This window comes from Ambystoma mexicanum, chromosome 7p (assembly GCF_040938575.1).
Source record: "Ambystoma mexicanum isolate Mex_15411 chromosome 7p, UKY_AmexF1_1, whole genome shotgun sequence".
In the NCBI taxonomy this organism is placed as follows: domain Eukaryota; kingdom Metazoa; phylum Chordata; class Amphibia; order Caudata; family Ambystomatidae; genus Ambystoma; species Ambystoma mexicanum.
Genome location: NC_090939.1, coordinates 663,024,178 through 663,042,297, shown reverse-complemented (window position 1 = coordinate 663,042,297; position 18,120 = coordinate 663,024,178). Strand labels below are relative to the sequence as shown.

Here is an 18,120-nt window from a genome sequence, read left to right as displayed (position 1 = left end):
AGGCCTGCAATCTCTTAATACCCTGGGACCTCTAGCACTGTTGCGGTGCATCCTCTCGTGAAGTGCGGTTCCGGCTGCAAATTTGTGGGCATTTGTCTGGGCCTACAGAGACTCCAACCCAATCATAGAACTCCCCTCAGCCGAATCCTGGACCGAGAGAAGGAAGAAAGTCTCGCCGGTTGTCAACTGTCGCTTCTACAAAGCCGGTTTCTAGCTTCCACCACCAAGTGCCAGAAAAGTTAGTCTGCTGGGCATCCCTGTGACAGAGTCGGACGACTGCCTGCTCCCGTCAAATGCTAATTCTTCAGCCACCAAGACCAGAAACCCAAAACCGGGGCTGTTGCTGCACCTTGGGGACCTGACCGGGACATCACTGTTTTCACTGAAGGTACTGTCTCACTCCTGGGTACTTACATCTGGGCAGTTGTGTTGCTGTTTGCTCCTTCTAAGATGAAGTCACCTTCGGTGGACAACCCAACCGGGTTCTCCTGTATCTTAGAACATCAGTCCTAGAGGCAGAAATCCTTCATAGGGCGCACCTAGCCCCCATGAACCCTCAAAAAGCTTCTCCCAGGAATGTATCTGATAAAATGTAAAGTACGTGTGTTGGAGATTGTTCAAGAGATGGAATGCAGCAAAGTTACCGCTAAGTAAAAATGTTTTCTTATCTTTCATGTTACACTGCTCAGGTGCGACTACCAAAAAGCAGGAGAATGGAAGGATACAAAGAGACTTGTTCTCAATGGTATCATGAAGGACATGGGGAGGAAAATGCTTTGCGTTTACTTTCCCAGACTGCGATTATCCCAGAGAACTGGGTGGGTCGACTGGGTGTCACTGGAGGTTGGATTTCCAGTCATTGGTTCTGGCGAGAGGTGCCCAGGAGCTGCAGGTGCAAGAATTCTTCCAGTCGGGCCAAAGAGCAAAGGGCAAAGGGCAACGCTTGGTGACAGAGAAATGCAGAAAGCACAGATGCAGACCTCTTCAGGACACTTCACAGAATGGGGGGAAGGACAGTTCCAATGCTGGTCACTGCGCACACATGATGGCAGGCGTCCTTCCAGATGCGTTGAAGAGGACCTTCAAGAGCAGGATCCCTTGAAGATGGGAGGCTGAAATTCGGCAGAGGGGCAACTTGCACCACTAGCTGGTGACCACCAAAGCTCCGGCTCCAAATGCAGAATGGCAACAGTTTTAGCGAGACAGCCCACTGGAGAGCTGGTCAGTCCAAAAGGTGGTCCAGGGACACATCTGAAGGCTCAGGACGGCTAGATCCTCGAAAATATGTTGAAACTGGTTGGTCCCACCAATTCAAGGGTTGAAGCACTGCACATGTCCTTCGCAGAACAGGTAGTCCAACAGGGCTTCTCCGGACCAGACACAGGAAGGGGTGCTGGGCCTCTTCAGGAGTCGTCTTCGGATCTTCAGTCGGCTGTTCTGCTAAACAGGATTCTTGGATCAAACACTGATCTCCAGAAATGGCTGCAGGAGTCTTCTTATTCAAAGTGCAGCCTGGAAGCAAGTCCAAGCCCACCAATGGTAAGGATCTGCACCATTCAAAAAGCCAATTAGGAAAAAGTTACTTACCTGTAACTGTTCTCCAGCATGGGTCTGGCATGGATTCACATGCTCATGTATATTCCCCGTCGTTCAGCTGGGAATCCTCTTTAAATTTTAAAAAAAAAAAAATCAGTTTAATTTCTGAACTATCTTTCTCCTAACAACCAATCACTGAACTCTGGGTCGTACTGCCCCCAGCTAATGACTGCCCTCTACTCTACCCAAGCCCCTCCTCTGGCAGCCATTTTCAGATATTTGGTAGCACGTAAAGTGGCAGTAGGACCAAGAGATGAGCCGCAGAGGGGTAGGTGGAAGGGTTTGCATGTGAATCCATGCCAGACACATGCTGGAGAACATCAGTTACAGGTAAGTAATGGTGACCTGCGGGGTAGGTTGCCGGAAGGGCTTGCCCAACCGAAGGTTGCAGTCCCTGGACCACCATGTGAGGTTCGGGTGAAGTGATGGGGGAACATTGAGGAACATTGAGGATCTCTGACTGAGCCCTGCTCCTGGTTCCAAGGGGCTGCACAGTGCAGCTGTATCCTCCTAATCTCGAGTCTTGTGTGGGGGCATCCAAGACTGCTGCCCTGAGCCTCAGTAGGTGTTGGTACCACCAGGATGAGGTCACTTCTCTGCTGAGGAAGTGCACAGAGGCCCTCTTGAGGGCTGTGATCTTGTCCTCCGAGGGAAAAACTCGGAGCATGTGTCCCAAATGAGACCCAAGAAGGTCAGTCTCTGCGTGGGCTGCAGCTGCGACTTCTTGAGGATGAGTGAAAAGCCCAACTTGTGCAGTGTGTTCATCATAGCATGGGAAGTATGGTGCACTGCTTCTGGAGATGTAGTCCTGACGAGCCAGTCATCGAGGTACGGATAGATGAGTCCCTGCGACCCGAGGAGGGCCACCACTGTGTTCATCAGTCTGGTAAAGACCCTGGGGGCCCAGTTGAGGCCAATAGGAAGCACTTTGTATTGGAAATGGCAGCCCATGATCATAAATCGTAGAAACGAACGATGAGGCTGCCAGATCGGGATGTGTAGGTACGTGTCCTTGAGATCCAGGGAGAACATCCAGTCTCCCTTGCACAATGTCTCCGCTATCAAAGCTGGCGTAACCATCTTGAATTTTTGTAGAGGTAGGGAGAGGTTGAGGGTGGAAAAGTCCAGCACAACTCTCAGGCGGCCCACCAGGTTCTTTTTCTGAATGGCGAAAATCCTAGAGTAAAAGCCCAAGCCTTGCTCGGAGGCTGGGACTTCCTCCACTGCTTGGTTCTCAACGAGCGACCGGATCTCTGCCAAAAGGGTTGCTGTCCCAACGTGTGGGAGTGGAGGAGGGAGGAGAGGCTGGGATGGGGAGGCGGTACCCCGTGGATACTACGGAGAGGATCCAGGAGTCCGCGAAATTCTGGTGCCAAAAATGTGCATGAGAGCAAGCCTGCCCCCCACTGGAGACACGTGGACCCGGAGGGGCGTGTCATGCCTTCTTTCCCTCTGAGGCTGTTGCGGAGGAGAGGGACTGGAAAAAGCCTTTACTCCCCCTTCCCCATCCCCTTTTTGTGGTTTGCACTGATGTGGAGTTGGCGAACGGTCAGGCTGCCTGGACCTCCGCTCTTGGAAGCCGTGGAACCCTCCATATGTACGCCCCTGGTCGGAGCGCCGCTGCTGTGACTGGGTGTATCTTTTGAGCGTGGTCTTTGTCAGAATGGATAAAGACTTGGCTGTTTGTGAGCTGTTTTTCTTTTTGTCCAGCTCCGCGTCCGTTCTGGGGTGGAAGAGGTCACCCCTTCAAACAGAAGATTTAGGATGTGTTCCTAGACATCTGGGTTGAATTTCGTAGCACGGAGCCAGGCCGTTCTTCTCATGTCCGTGGCAATGCAGATGGCATGGCCAGAGGTGTCTATGTGGGCCAAGGAGGACTCCATGACGTCCTACACCACCATCTCGGCCTCTGCCAATCCTGCCTTGAATCGTGATTGGCTCTGTGCCGGAAGCTCTGGGAGGAAATCTGCAATTTCCCGCCAGAGCCTCTGGTTAACGGCTGCCAGCAGGACATGTGCGTTGACTTGACTAAGGTGCAAGGATGCGTTGGAATACAGATTCTTCCTGTATGCCTTCAAGATCATCTTCTTGCCTAGCAGCGCAGCGGACTAAAAGGCAGAGGACGACTGAGGCGTATAGTGATGCCGCAGGGATCACCAAGGAGTGCGGCTGAGGGTGGGCCGATAGCAACAGTGTATCCCCCTCCATTTGCCTGTACTTTGCGTCCAGGCGTCGATTGACCGGCTGGACAGAGTGGGGCTTGAGCCAGCCCTTTTTGGCAAAGGCCACTACGTCCTTCTGCATCGGGATCCCCGTTCTCGTAGCGCGAGGCCTTCGGTGAGGACCCTCTCTGTTGGTAGCTTGACCTTGGGTTGATGAAGGCCCAAGTATTCTGCCAACCCCGCAAGACATTCATGGAAGGCATTGGTTGATGAGGGTGTGTCGGGGTCGTCCTCATCTGTGTCCACCTGAGGGTCCAGCACCGGTGGAGGGGTGCCGGGAGCCAAAGGCTGGGGTGTGGAGACCGGAGCCGGAGGCTGGTATGGAACTGCCTGCACTATCGGTTGGGGGGCCGGAGCGGGCGGCAGAGGCTGAACAGGGGTCGGTGACGCCTGAAATGGGGCCTGCCGTGCCAGAGCAATTATCGGGAGCACGTCCCTGATGGCGTCCCGGAGGATGACCCCCATCTGAGGAGATTTCATGAGCCAGAGGAACCGCTCGAAGAACCTGTCCTTGCAGGCCGGAGTGGTGGTAGGTGATATTGACGGGGTAGTGAGCGGCTGCTGGAGCCCCTGCGTGCCCTGCCCATATGGGAGCAGCGGGAACCTGCCTTGCGCGAAGAAAGGCTAAGCTGTAGACCACATACCTGGTTGACAACAATCAGACCTTGACATGTTACTCCACCTGCTGCCTTCCACGGAGCGTCGGCCAGATGTCTGGACTTTCTGGCACAGCAGCCATTTTGTCGAGGTGCCTTCCACATGCCTGCATCGTTTTGCTTGGCTCACTGGGTCCTGACACGTCCAGGACTCGAGTGTGGATCATGGGGCCTACCCTGTTCCTCAGGCCGAGGCCTAGCAGAACTGCGTATAGGCACCCCCTCGGACATGTTGCCGGTATTGGGGCGTAGCCACTCGGGTGAAAACCCGGTAAAAGAACCTTCTGGTCCCTCAGCACCATCACCAGGACTGAACACCTCGGCCTGGTTCAGTCTCGGTAAAAGGACCTGGGCGGTCTCTCCCGCACGGGTGAGTCCTTGGGAAGGAGTCCCCCTTGCGGGGTGCAATGGAAAAGAGCAGCCCTACCTTGGGCCTGGATCGATGGAAGACAAAGTTCTTTAGGTCCTTTGGAGGTGATCTCTGGAAGAGCTCCCTACACCTGGCTAGTCTGTTCTTCAGCAACCTCGAGGAAAGTGCGTTGCACGTGGAACAAGCTTGCAGAGGGCGTGGGGGGTCTTTAGTCGGGAAGGGCCCGTCGCAGGATGGACAGCTGCTGAACCCTGTAGAAGTCGACATGAGCCAGGGAGGAGCGTGATGCCTGAGGACCGAGTACCTGAATGATAAAAAGACAAAGACAGAAGAGAAGAAGTATTCGCACGTGGAATTACATGGCGGAAGCCAAACCCAGGAGTGCTGGTGAATTCGGCCCGTTCCCGTCAACACGGAAAAGGGTACTGTGGTGTGGCACCAGAGGGCGGAGTCAGGGCAGCGCCTGCTCCCTGTGCCGTGCCTCTAAATTTAAAGGGGAAGAAGGTTTTTTTGTGGTGAAAAAGGTTTGGTCTCCCGTCCCTTGGAAGAGACGCCCATGCAGTATGGAGGAAAGGGGACTGGACAGAAGAGTATTTCATGAAGGTGTAAGTCGACCTCCACGTCGCAGACCTACAGATGTCCAGCAGGGGCACACCAGACAGGAACGCCGCTGTAGCAGCGATCGCTCTGGCAGAGTGGGCCCTCGGACGGCCAGGCAGCAGTCGGTTTACCAACCGGTGACAATGGGTTATACAGCCGGAGAGCCACCTGGAAATGGAAGCCTTGGACAGGGCCTTTCCATGGTTTACAGGACCAAAGTTCACAAAGAGCTGAGAGGTTTTCCGGAAACTCTTCATGCGGGCCACATAAAACTTCAGCGCTCTAGCCACATCCAGCGAGTGCAACGTCCTTTCAGCCAGCAGCAAAGGCATCGGAAAAAACACAGGTAGCACCAAGGGCTTGTTTAGATGAAAGTGGGACAGCACCTTCGGCATGAAGGAGGGGTGCGTCCGCAGCACCACCCTCGTCCTGTGGAAAGTCAAGTTAGGTGGTTTACAGGAGAGGGCTGGGATCTCCCCCACTCGTTGTGCAGAGGTGATTGCCACGAGAAACTGATGGCCACGAGAAACGCCGTTTTCCACGACAAACTTGAGTGGAGGTCCCATGGGCCTACTAAGCACCACATTGAGCTCCCACGCCGGGGCCAGAGCCTTCACCGGCGGGAACGAGCAGAATAGTCACTACACAAATTCCTTGACCAATCGGTTTCGACCACAAGGATGGTCGTCCTGGGTTTCTATTGTAGCGGGAGATAACCACCAGATGAACCTTGATGGAGGCATGGGCCAGTCCCGATTTGGCCAACAGCAAATATGGAAGTACCCGAGGAGCCTTAACCCTCAGTGGGTTGATCTTCTGGGAACGACAAATAGCAAATCTCTTCCACGTCCGTAGCATTTCAAAGTAGACTATGCTCAAGCCTTGGCGAGAACTTCCTTACAGTCTGCCGGGAGGTCGTAGCCACCGAATTCTAGCGCTGCAGGAGCCAGGCCTTCAGGTTCAGAGACCCTGGATTGTGGTGAAGAATAGCGCCTCCTTCCCGGGCAAGAAGATCCACGACCTCTGGCCGCTTGACTGGTGGTGCTGTCGACATGCTAAGAAGGTCCCGGTACCAGATCTGCCTCGGCCACAACGGGGGCGATGAGGATCATCCGGCACTGACACTGAGTAGATTGATGACTGGTACTTTGCGTTTATCGCCGTCGCAAACAAGTTGAACTGGGGATTGCCCCATTTACTGAACAGATTCTCCACTAGGTCCTGCCGAAGCTCCCACTCATGGCACGAGCGAAGTTCCTTGCTCAGAGAGTCGGCGACCATGTTCTTGACTCCTGCCAGATGAAACAGGATGAGGAACATCCCCCTGAGCGACAGCACAATGACATAAGTCCTGCGCTTCTTTGGAGAGCGCTGGGGACCTGGTGCCCCCTGCTTTCTGATGTAAAACATTGTGGTGGTATTGTTGGTGAAGACCCGCACCACCTTGCCCTTGAGGGACGCCAGGAACGATTTGCGAGCCCAAAACACTGCCTGTAGTTCCAGCACATTGATGTGTAACATCTTCTCTTCCGGCAGCCACAAGCCTCTCGCGTGAAGACTGCCGGTGTGGGCTCCCATCCCTCCATGGAGGCATCCGTCGTTACCGTCTTCTGATGTGGTGGGGTCTGGATATCCATGCCTCCGGTCAGATGAGAGCGAACACCCACCATCTTCTCGCCCGACGGAACCCCTTGTCAAGAGTGATCTTCTCCTGGAAGCTTCCTGACACTTGAATCCAACGGGCATCGAGGAACTCATGCAGTGGCCGCATCCGTAGCCTGCAAAGTCAGATGAGGTAAATGGGTGAGGACATCATACCAAGCAGAGACTTGATGGCCCTCACTGTGGCGATCTTCAGAGCGAGCAGCCGTTACATCTTGCCCAGGATAGCTGCCACTCTCTCCTCCGAAGGTGACGCCCGGCACAACACTGTTGAACCGGTATCCCAGGTACAGCGCGTCCTGCGATGGAGTCAAGCAGGACTTTGCATAATTCACTGAGTACCCCAGATCAGTCAGTAGGTGGACAGTCCTCGCCCTGTGGTTGACGGCAATGCTCCTTGGGCTGGCCTGGATGAGCCAGTCCAAGTAAGGGTAGACCTCCTTGACAGTATCCTAGTCATCGTCACCGACCTCGTCGTAGGGCATGATCCTCCTGGATGGTCTGAAGGTAGACAATCTCCTCCGAGGAGGTATCTGTGCCCTGGAGGACCTCCGCGCGCCTCCCCGCCACCCGTCTTGACGTCCAGAGGGGACTGTCTTGGTGTTTGGGAGAATTCTCATAAATGTGCAAATACCCTTCACCTTAGAGACCACCAGCAACTTTGCTGGATTATGCAGACTTGAATTTTTTTTTACCTGGAAAGAGTGAGCTTCCCCCCCGCCCCCCAACTCATGTATTTTGATGTGCATTTTACTCTTGTGTTCTTTGATTATGGAGTTTTATATAACTCCATAGGCATCATCTTTTCATGTGCGTCACACAGCACTTTCAGTGCAGTGACACAGGGATGTCTTTTAGACTTCCCAAAGGTTAAAATACCTTCTCTGGAATAAACTACTGTTTCTCAGAGAATGTAAGTTGACATTGACTTTACTAGTCTTTTTAAATTCCCAGACCCAGCACACACTATCTTCTTATAGAGTGCTGGAGGGGTTACCTAGTATCCCGTGTCTAGAAACTCACGTAGCTGTCAAATGCTACCCTTTTCGAAATGGCTCGTGGCATTGGTTTTACAACGAACTACCACGATTTTTCCCAACCGCGAACACCTGCAGCTAAAAATCACGGAAGTCATGTTTTTCAAGATGGCACCTAAAGCCCCTTTGTTTAAACAGGTCCTGGTCTTTTTTCGCCATTTCTTTTTGGAAAGGTTCTTCTAGTGTTTGTCTCTGCGCGCCAAACTAGGTTTGGTCCCTTTGTTTCTATGCCTTTGGCGGGCTTCAGGACGGAAGACCGTCCTGGCGCCCGAGTGTCTGGGGTGGGCAGGAAGTGAGGGAGGTGCCCGAAACTCCCTGTGCTTAGTCTCCTAGGAGACCCAAATGCACTCTGGCGTGATTGGCTGTCTGACTGTCCGGCAAGGACAGCCACCCGGCTGGGTGAGTGGCAGCTCTGCTGGAATGAAAGGGAGAAAACTGTTTAAAAGGCAAGTCTCTTGGACTGGAAAGCAGAGTCGACCACTGGAACGAAAGAACCGAAGACGAGCTGGAAGAGGACTGCTGCTGGAACTCCTGGACAATTGGTTTGCCCGGTGAAGCCCTGCTGCAGGTCCGAATTGCCAAGTTCATCTCGACAGAGAAGCCCCTTCAAGGACGACTTCTTCCTTTGAGTTGGTGGGACCAATCAACTCGTAAGCCACCTGGATACCATTTAAGAAGCTGGTTAGGATTAACCAGGGAGAGGGACACCAGCTTGTGTGCTTGAATTACAGCTACTGGAACTGAAGTGACTCCATTTTGTCTGCGTTTTATGACGATCCCGTGCAGTGCAGGAGTCCCCGACGTCCTCCCTTTGGTCCCCACGACAGAGGCTCAGGAACAGTGAGATCTTCAGGAACTGCCAGGAACCAACGTCTTCTGCTGCATCTTGTTCTTCATATTAAGGTACTGTGCCAACCCGATTGAGAGAACTTACCTCTCGCGGTGAAAGTTTGTGGAACTTTGCCAACTTGCAGGCCTAATTAGCTTGTGAAACAACCTATGATTATTTTTCGTACAAACTACTTCTGAGAACGGTATGCAGTAATAAAATTGCGTGCAAAAAAGTCACCTGTGCAAAAAAATGGTGGCAAAAATGATGTGGTTTGACCTGGTAAAGGTGTAACCCGTTACACCATTTAAGGGGAGCAGGGGTTGAGGGGGTGTCCCCCGCATCCTTTACAGGGATTGTGGCGGCAAAACCACACCCTTTTTGCCACGATTTTAACACACAGAACCCTGAGAACTTGGCAAAGACTTTACTGTTTACTTCAAGAACTGCTCTTTCTTATCCAAGACACTAGTCCGTTTACTTTGGCCTAGGCCTATTGAACTGAATCGAGTTCTCTAGTGAAGTAAAACTTTTTGCACTGCCTAAGAAGGTATTTGTGATCTATTCTGCTAATTTGTGCCTTTGTCCTCCTATTTAAAGGGACTGAAATGCCATTTTGATCCTATTTCAGGGGAGCCTAATTTACTTAGAAACGTATTGGTTTGGTACTGAAGTGTATGTGTACGATATTAAGTTGCCTCCTTCTAGTGAATGTTTTCTAAATGACTGTAATAAATTGTTTACCAAGAAACCTTGAGTACAAGTGCCTACTTGAACCACTGATTTTAAGACCTCTGTGTAACCTCTTTTACTACTCACATTCCCTCTTGAGATAATACTGGCTGCTCAGCTCGCTACCACAAACTGTAGTACAGACTTATACCAAAGGTTGGTTTTGCTTACACCTGTAGTCATAATTGTATGTGGTGGTCGCAGAGGGTACTGCATGCAATTCTGCTCAACACTCGGGGAGATGACCGGCATCTTCTCCGGGGTCTTCTCTATGGGCTAGACTCCCTTCTGGCAGGGAGGGACACTCGTTTTTGGTGGTGCGCCCTGCGGGTCTGCCTCCCTAGCCTTCGAGAGGGATGCCACCACCACCTCGATGGAAGGCAGGGCCTTTGCCGGATGTACCTGGGCCTTCACACACAGGACCGGTCTCTTGTTCTGCTTGGCCTTCTCCTTAGGGGGCGGGTCAGAGCCTTGGTCCCCCTTGGCCTTCTCCGGCAGGTTGGTCTCCAGCTTCTCTACCTCGAGTTTGCCCGGCTGGTCCAACTTCCTCTTGGACGACGATCCTGAGCACTCAATGGTGACTGGAGACGTTGGACGTGCCTTGGCCATTGAGGAGCCTGCTGCAACAGCGCTCCCGGTGGCAGTGGACTTGCGTTGCTGAGCCTTTTGTTGGACCCCCGCGGGAGGGGCGGCCTCAAAGGACTTTGAAGCCCACTCAGCCATCTACGCTGATCGTTCATTGTGCGAGTCGAGAGCTCCTTGTGCGTCGGGTACAGGCAGTAAAGACATTGGGAATGTTTATCGTCCATATAAACATTCCGCAGACCGCAGTTGGTACAAAGCTTGAAAAGTGGGGGATTCCTTCTTCTCGTCTGCCATGATGCATGCAATGTAAGCCTTGAAGAATCTTCTGGAAGCCTCTACGAAGAAAGACGAAATTTGCCATTGAGGGGCGCTGAAAAATCAGAAATACGGATCCCTGTTAATCGGAAAGTTGATTGATGGAGCACATGTTTCTGATTGACCGAAAAATAGAGTAAACTTTTATAAAGCGAAAACGCAGAAAAAAGCTTGAGAGCTAAGCACAAGGACTGCCAACACTTGAACGTGCAGTACAAATCTGAAGATGGCTGCCAGAGGAGGGGGTTAGGTAGAGTCAGTCATTGGCTGGGGACAGTATGACCCAGAGCTCAGTGATTGGTTGTTAGGAGAAAGACAGTTCAGAAATTAAACCGATTCTTTTTCTTTTACAGAGGATTCCCAACCTGACGACAGGGAATATTCATGAGCATGTGAATCTATGCCAGACCCAATGCTGGAGAAAGTCAACATCCTTTTGGGAAGCTATGACAAGTCCATCCTTATGTGGAAGGCAAGGCACAATCAATAAACATCATAATTACCTTAAAAGCCATAAATTTGTGGTAGGGCTTTGGGGCCCAAGCATAGACTTCCACAGAGCTCTTCAATGCAATGACCAGGAACTTTATTCTTTCATATTTCACTGAAATGCAAAGGGAAAAAGTACTGAGTAAAAAAAGAAAACACGTTTTTACTGTAACAGTTGAAAATAATTCAAGCATCCATTACCCTGCATAGTTAAATATTCAACACACCTAGCATTACATCAATCCAGCCATAGTATGGAAAAAACAGTCTTATTGAAATCCAAAAACATTTTTTGTATTCCTTAATTGGTTGAAGCCCAGCAGCAAGCTTCTTGGTGGAGATAAAAGGATGAGTCTATGTTGGGGTCCCCAGCAAAGGATAGCGGCACAAGGAACGTGGATGATGTTGCTGAGCTTAAAACAGAACAAGATAGTGGGATGAGTGCTGCTAGTTCCATATCAAAATTTGTACCCTGGGTGGACAATGCACTTCAGGTGGTGTCCCAGCGGTTCAAATGCATGAAAGAAGATTCCGTTCCAGTAGAAAGTTGAGGACACTGACATGAGTCGCAGGCACAGGTAGGCCAGTTAAGTGGCAAGCAAGAGCAATTCAGCAGAGACCTAGAGGTAGGGAACAACTGTGCCTGTCGAGTCAAAAGCACTGGCATTGTTCCCCCTCTGGTCCTAGAATTATGTCCCAGCAGTACTTTGGCATTAAAGTAAAGTTCAGGAGTACCTCCTATTCCTAAAGTAAATTCGTTTTCCAGCTACTTCAGGATGAGAGCCAGTGCTTGACAAATGTATAGTCAGATACTATTATATGGTGTAAGCCTATAGTCTTTGGGGGCTGCATGCACAACCAACCTCCAATCAAGCAAACTATGACATTAAAACATTCCCATTCAGGAATAGTTAACCTGTGCAAACTTTCCAGGGCAAAGGCTCAGGATGTTGATTCAGCAGAGAATCCCAGAACACCCATACAAACATTTGCCAGATCTGGTCGTGGCTACCCTGAGCTCCCAACCTGTGACCCCATGTATGGTCATGACCGTACATCGAATACCCCTTTGGGATTTAAAGTGTTAACTGATCATGGGGTTTCCAGTTTTAAACCCCCAAATCTAAACACTTGTTTTGGAACACCTGAACCTGTGACCATTTGAGTCTGACTTCACAAAACCCTAAACCCAATTCCTAAAATGTTATCTACCTTTCATATACTGTGTTTTTCGCTTTACATAAAATTAAATAAAGACTACATTTGTATATATTGTGTGGTATGTGGCCGTTCCCTTATTGTGTGCCATATCTTAGACCATAGTTCTTCCCAACAACATTAAAGTGTTAACTGCTTGCTAGGCAAGATTGTATGAAGTAACCCTGTGGGAGACTACACCAGCCTTGTCCTCTTGGCAATAGGTAACCCAACCTTTGGTATAGACCTGTACTATAGAAGTTGGTAGAGTGACTGAGCAGTCAGGCTCATCTCAAGAGGGGTCAATGTGAGCTGTAGGGATTGCAACAGAGATTCCAAGTGGCACGTATTCAAATAACCTTATACTCAAGGTTTTGTGATTAAACGAATTATTAATTTAAGTCCGTTTTAAAATAAGCCTTCTTCAGAAGGGGAGCAATTGACAATTAAATACACTTTGAAAAATACACTTTCAGTTTCAGTTAAGTAGATACCCTTTTGGGATGTCACACAAAAACACTTCCTACACCCTGAGGTGACTTCAATAGCTAGGACACTGTGGCCATTGATATATGACTTTACACTTAAAGGCAATACTGGAGTTGTGGAACAAGGTAAAGGTTAGGGAAGAAAACAATGGTTAACAAGTTTCTCCAAATAGGTAAGTACATTACAGTCCCCCCCAATGAAATACAGGTTAACCCTTTCCCAGCTATACAAGTACCGCATGTATGACTTATTGAGGTAAAGATCAACAACGTCAGAGTGTAAGAAGAGTCTACAGGGAGCCAGGACAGCCAATGTCAGTTGAGCAAAGTCTAGGAAAGCTGGAGGCACTTTTTGAAGATAGCGCAAATGTCTTGCAGTGTTAACGAGAGTTTTGTAGCAAAAAAAAAAAATCACTATTGGGCCAGAAGCTGGGGGGCTTGTGAGAAACAAAGATGCAAGAAACTCTGCAAATGCAGGTCTCCTGTGAGAACAAGCAAGCTACACACAACCAGTGATAAGTACCCCTAGTTAAACAGTACCTTGAGTCTCAAGAAAGGGATTCAGCAGGCTTCTGTTCCTGTTGTAGTCCTGCGGATCCTGTTGTTCCTGGGCCTCAGTCGTGGGGACAAGAGAGGGGATGTCTGGGGACTCCTGCACTACGGTTTGAAGGTCGGTGGCAGCAATGGGCACAATTTAGATCAGCGGCACTTCACAGTTTCAGCTGCTCGCAAATAGCACCACCGCGTTCTTGGACACCGTATGGGCTCCCCTTGCTTCTGGGTTCCAGCACTCTGAGGTGGCTAAGGCTTGGGTAGTCCTGCTTCGAGGGAGTACGGAGGATCTTCCTGGAGCTCGGGTATGGCTTAAAAATGATGCACTCGATTCTGGTGTTCCTGTCCCTTGGCACTCGGTTCCAGCAGCAGCGAAAAAGTACAGCCAGCAGGGACAGGGGTTCCAGTCAAGTTCGTCTTGGGGTCAGTTGGTTCCACCAACCCAAGGGAGAAGTTGTTTCCGGGCTTCTCTAATCGATTCTAAATTTGGAGCTTCAGCACTGCAGCAGGGCTTCACCGGGTAAACCAATGGTCCAGGAGGGTGCAGCAAGATTCGCTTAGTTTCTTCTTCGGTTCCTTCGTCCAGTGGTCGACTCTGCTTTCTTTGCAAAAGACTGCGCCTTTTATGCAGGTTTCTTTCTAGCTGTCACTCACAGTGCAGGGTGGCTGTTCTCCAAGGACAGTCAGCCAGCCAATCACCTTTGGGTGCATTCCTGTGACCAAGGAGACTAAGCGCAGGGAGTTTTGGGAACTTCCCTCGGTTCCTGCCCAGCCAGACACACTGGACCCAAGGGCGGGCTTCACCCATGAATTCTGCCAAAGGCAAAATGAACAAAGAGACCAAACCTGGTTTGACGCGCAGAGTAAATCTAAAGAAGGACCTTACAAATAAGAAATGTTGAAAAAAAAATGATTAGGGCCATTTTTACAAAATGGGCACCCATGGGTGCTTTACTGCAGCTGCAATTGCAGCCCGCAGTAGAAACACTCAATGGTAGAAAAAAGTAAACTACTGCCACCAGCCATTAATTGTAGAAAGGCTAACAAGAGCTAGGGGTCTTGGGTAGAATGGAATTAGCACAGAAATGAGAATTCTCCCCAACAGGTAGGAACATTAAACCACTGCCACCAGCCATTACTTGTAGTAAGGGTAACATACAAAAATGTTACATGAAAAGGTAGACAAAGGGGATACTAAGTAACCCCCCAGCACTCAACATAAGATGGTGTGTGCTGGATATATAAAGAGTAAAAAGTAAAGTTGATTTCACTTTACTACTCTTGGAACAGTAGTCTATCCAAGAGAAGGTATTTCAACCTTTGAGAAATCCGAAGGACTTCTCTGTGACACTGCACTGAAGGTGCGGTGTATCATTATACAAGAAAATTATACCTATGGAGTATGAGAGACTCCAAAACCAAAAGTAACAGGGTTCAAATCAAAGAAAAATACGAGAGAGTTAGAAAAAGTCTCTCTCACTCCAGGATAACAATTAAAAGTCCTAAAGTCCAGCAAAAGCGCTGGGGGTCTTTAAGGTAGAAGGGAATTAGCACAGAAATGAGAATTCCCCCCCCAACGCTGCGCTGCCACTTTCACTCACAGGCGAGTTTAGGGAGAAGCCCTGCAACCTTGGCTTTAGTCTTTCCACTTAGGAAAATACTGTTTACTGGGTAAGAGGATAAAAAGCACAAGAAGCAGAATTTTCTGTTTTTGGTGAAACGCAGATGAGCATATATGCTTCCATAAGTGTCAACTAGCAAAAAAAACTTGCCTTTGGGGGGTATAGCTGTCATACAAAGGGCCTGCACATTAACCTGCACGACAAACTTTCCTTACAGAAGTGATTACTAGCTAAAAAGATCACCATTTCAAGTGGCAAGACTGTTTTTCTGAAGTCCAACTAAGGGCTTAGTAAATCCATTCAACTGAGACAGTAAACGACTTCACGCTTAGTATAAGGCTGTACCACCTAAGTATATGGTAATGTAGAGAGAGCAACCAAGCTTATTTTAAGAGGGAGAGAAGGCTGCAGGAAAGTAAACTGAACCTGTAGTACACCAAGGTTTCAATAGAAACACTTACAATCAGAAGCATTATAAAAAATAAATGTTTATTTTAAATACAAGTAGGACAAGTTAAGTCTTGGGGTAAGTAGTGGTCAGAGTCGAACACATTTATAAAAACAAACCACAATGCATGAGGGCACACAGACCGAAGCATAAAACCTTCAGAAAACCAAACAGTAAAGCTAGGGACGTCAGACCTTATCATACATATTTAGTATAGGCCACACGTATTCATGAGGAGTAAACCCATAAGTTACTTTCAGATTACTTTACAGTAATTCAAGGGTAGTAGAGCCTGCCAGTTATGCAGCGACACAGAGGATAAATCACAATCAAACAAACCTGTTACCAGGATACTTTCTGAATCGTGGAACACAGGTTCAAGGAACAGTATATACCTATAACTAATTCAGGATAACCCAGTTATACTAGGTGAGTAAGGCCTTTAGGTGTAATATTCAATTACAGTTGCTTTTCAGCTCAGTGGAACACAGTCTAAAATAAGCAATAACTAACTTATTTTGTAAGGGCACACATCTATATCAAGGTAAGAAAAAGGAACAAGTTACTTACATGTAACTATTGTTCTCCAGCATGGGTCTGGCATGGATTCACATGCTCATGAATATTGCCAGTCTGGCAGGGAACACTCAGTAAAAGAAAAACCAGTTTCACTTTCACTTACAAACTGTTTTTCTCCTCTAAACCAATCGCTGTCCGCTGGGCCATACTTCCCACATCCAATGACAGTCCTTTCCTTAAGCCCCTCCTCTGGCAGCCATCTTCAGATTTGGTAAGCACGTAAAGGGGCAGTATGACCAAGAAGAGCCACAGAGGGGTCGGAGGGAGGGTTTGTAAGTGAATTCATGCCAGAACCATGCTGGAGAACAATAGTTAAAGGTAAATAACTTGTTCCTTCTCCAGCATGGGGCCTGGCATGGATTCACATGCTCATGAATAACAAATACAAAGCAGTACAACATACACAACCACGGGAGTTGTCAAGGCTCAACAGAAGCGATAAACTTACCTCTGGAGCCGACTCACCTCAAACAAACAGGTTACGTAGCACAGCTTGGCGGACACCGACTCCTCCCTGGAATCCCTGTCGACGCAGTAGAACTTTGATGGAGGCATGCACCAGTCCAGCCTTGGCCAATGATAGCAAGTACTGAAGAATCTGCAGGGTTGTGACCCTCAGAGGGGTAATCTTCTGAGACCATTACGACATTGCGTAAAGTTTCCATTTGTGACCCTAGCACTTCAAAGTCGACAACGCCTTGGCAAGGACCTCCCTACAGTCCGCCGGCAACTCATATCCTCCAAACTCTAGGGCTGCAGGTGCCAAGCCCCCAGGTTCAGCGATCCTGGGTTGTGGTGAAGGATTGTACCTCGTTCTCTGGTCAGAAGATCCAGAACCACTGGCAGTTTGACCGGAGGCAATGCCGACAGGCTGAGAAGGTCCCGGTAGCAAATCTGCCTCTACCACGACAGGGTGATGAGTATCATCCTACATAAGCACTGTCCGAGTGTGTTGAGTCAGAGGGCGAGGCAATGGAGGAAACACCTACAGAAAGAGGCCTTCCCACGGGAAGAACGCGTCCCGCAGGCTCCTCGATTGGTTGAATCTGCTGACAAACTTCTGGCATTTGAAGTTTGCTGCCGTCGCAAACGGATGCATTTGGGGCCTGCCCCACTTGACGAAGATGCAGTCCACCTGGTCCTGCCGAAGTTCCCACTCATGGCAGGAGCACAATTCCATGTAGAGGGAGTTTGCAAAGGTCTGCAATGTTGGTCTCGACTCTCGCCAGGTGAAGAGGAACAAGGTCATCCCCGGGCCAATGGCCTAGTGCAACAAGTCCTGCGCCTATTTGGAGAGCGCTGGGTATAGGGTGCCCGCCCTGCTTTCGGATGTAGAAGATTGTGATGTTGTCTGCGAAGATCCTCACCACCTTGCCCTTCAGAGATGGGAGGAATGTATTGAGGGCCCAGAACACTGCCCGTAGCTCTAGGATATTTATATGGAGATCCTTATCCTCCAACCACAGTCCTGCAGACATCTGGTGCGGGCTCCCCAGCCTTCCAGGGAAGCATCCGGGTTACCATCTCCTGGTGTACGGGTTTTTGAAACCCTGTGCCTCGGGCAATGTTGGCGTGAACGCCTCACCACCTTATCGCCCGATGGAACCCCACCAATCGAGCAGGATCTTGTCCGCGAAGCTTCCGGACACCTGTATCCAGTGACCATCTAGGAACTACTGAAGAGGTTGCATCCGTAAGATGCAAAACCGGATAAGGTAGATGCAAGACGACATGCCGAGCAGCGACTTGATGGTCCGTACCAAAGCGGTCTTCATTGACAACAGTCGTTGCACCTTGCCCTGAATGGCTGCTACTCTCCTCCGAGGGCGACGACACGTAGACTGTATGGAGTCTGGCTCCTAGGAACAGCGCGTTCTGCAATGGTGTCCAGCAGGACTTTGGATAATTGATGGAGAATCCCAGATCAGTCAGCAGTTGGACGGTCACCTATATGTCCGGTCAAATCTCGCTAGTGGGACCGGATGAGCCAGTCGTTGAGGTACGGGCCCAGATGTATCCCCCGTAGACGCAGATGGGCCACCACCAGCACCAGGCACTTCGTGAACACCCTGGGGGATGACTTCAAGGCGAAAGAAAGGGCTTTGAACTGGTAGTGCTGTCCCTGCACTATAAAGCATAGA

At 49.7% G+C, this 18,120-nt stretch overlaps 1 protein-coding gene across 4 annotated transcripts in view; it reads right to left on the bottom strand.

Annotated features, from left to right (window-relative positions):
* Positions 1-18,120, bottom strand: part of MAP4K4 (mitogen-activated protein kinase kinase kinase kinase 4) — a 917,846-nt gene that overhangs the window by 29,123 nt on the left and 870,603 nt on the right. For all 4 annotated transcript variants that reach the window (XM_069636727.1, XM_069636728.1, XM_069636729.1 and 1 more), the window contains one exon: positions 11,108-11,208. In XM_069636727.1, the coding sequence (XP_069492828.1) occupies positions 11,108-11,208 (101 nt within the window). The remainder of the gene's footprint in view (positions 1-11,107; positions 11,209-18,120) is intronic.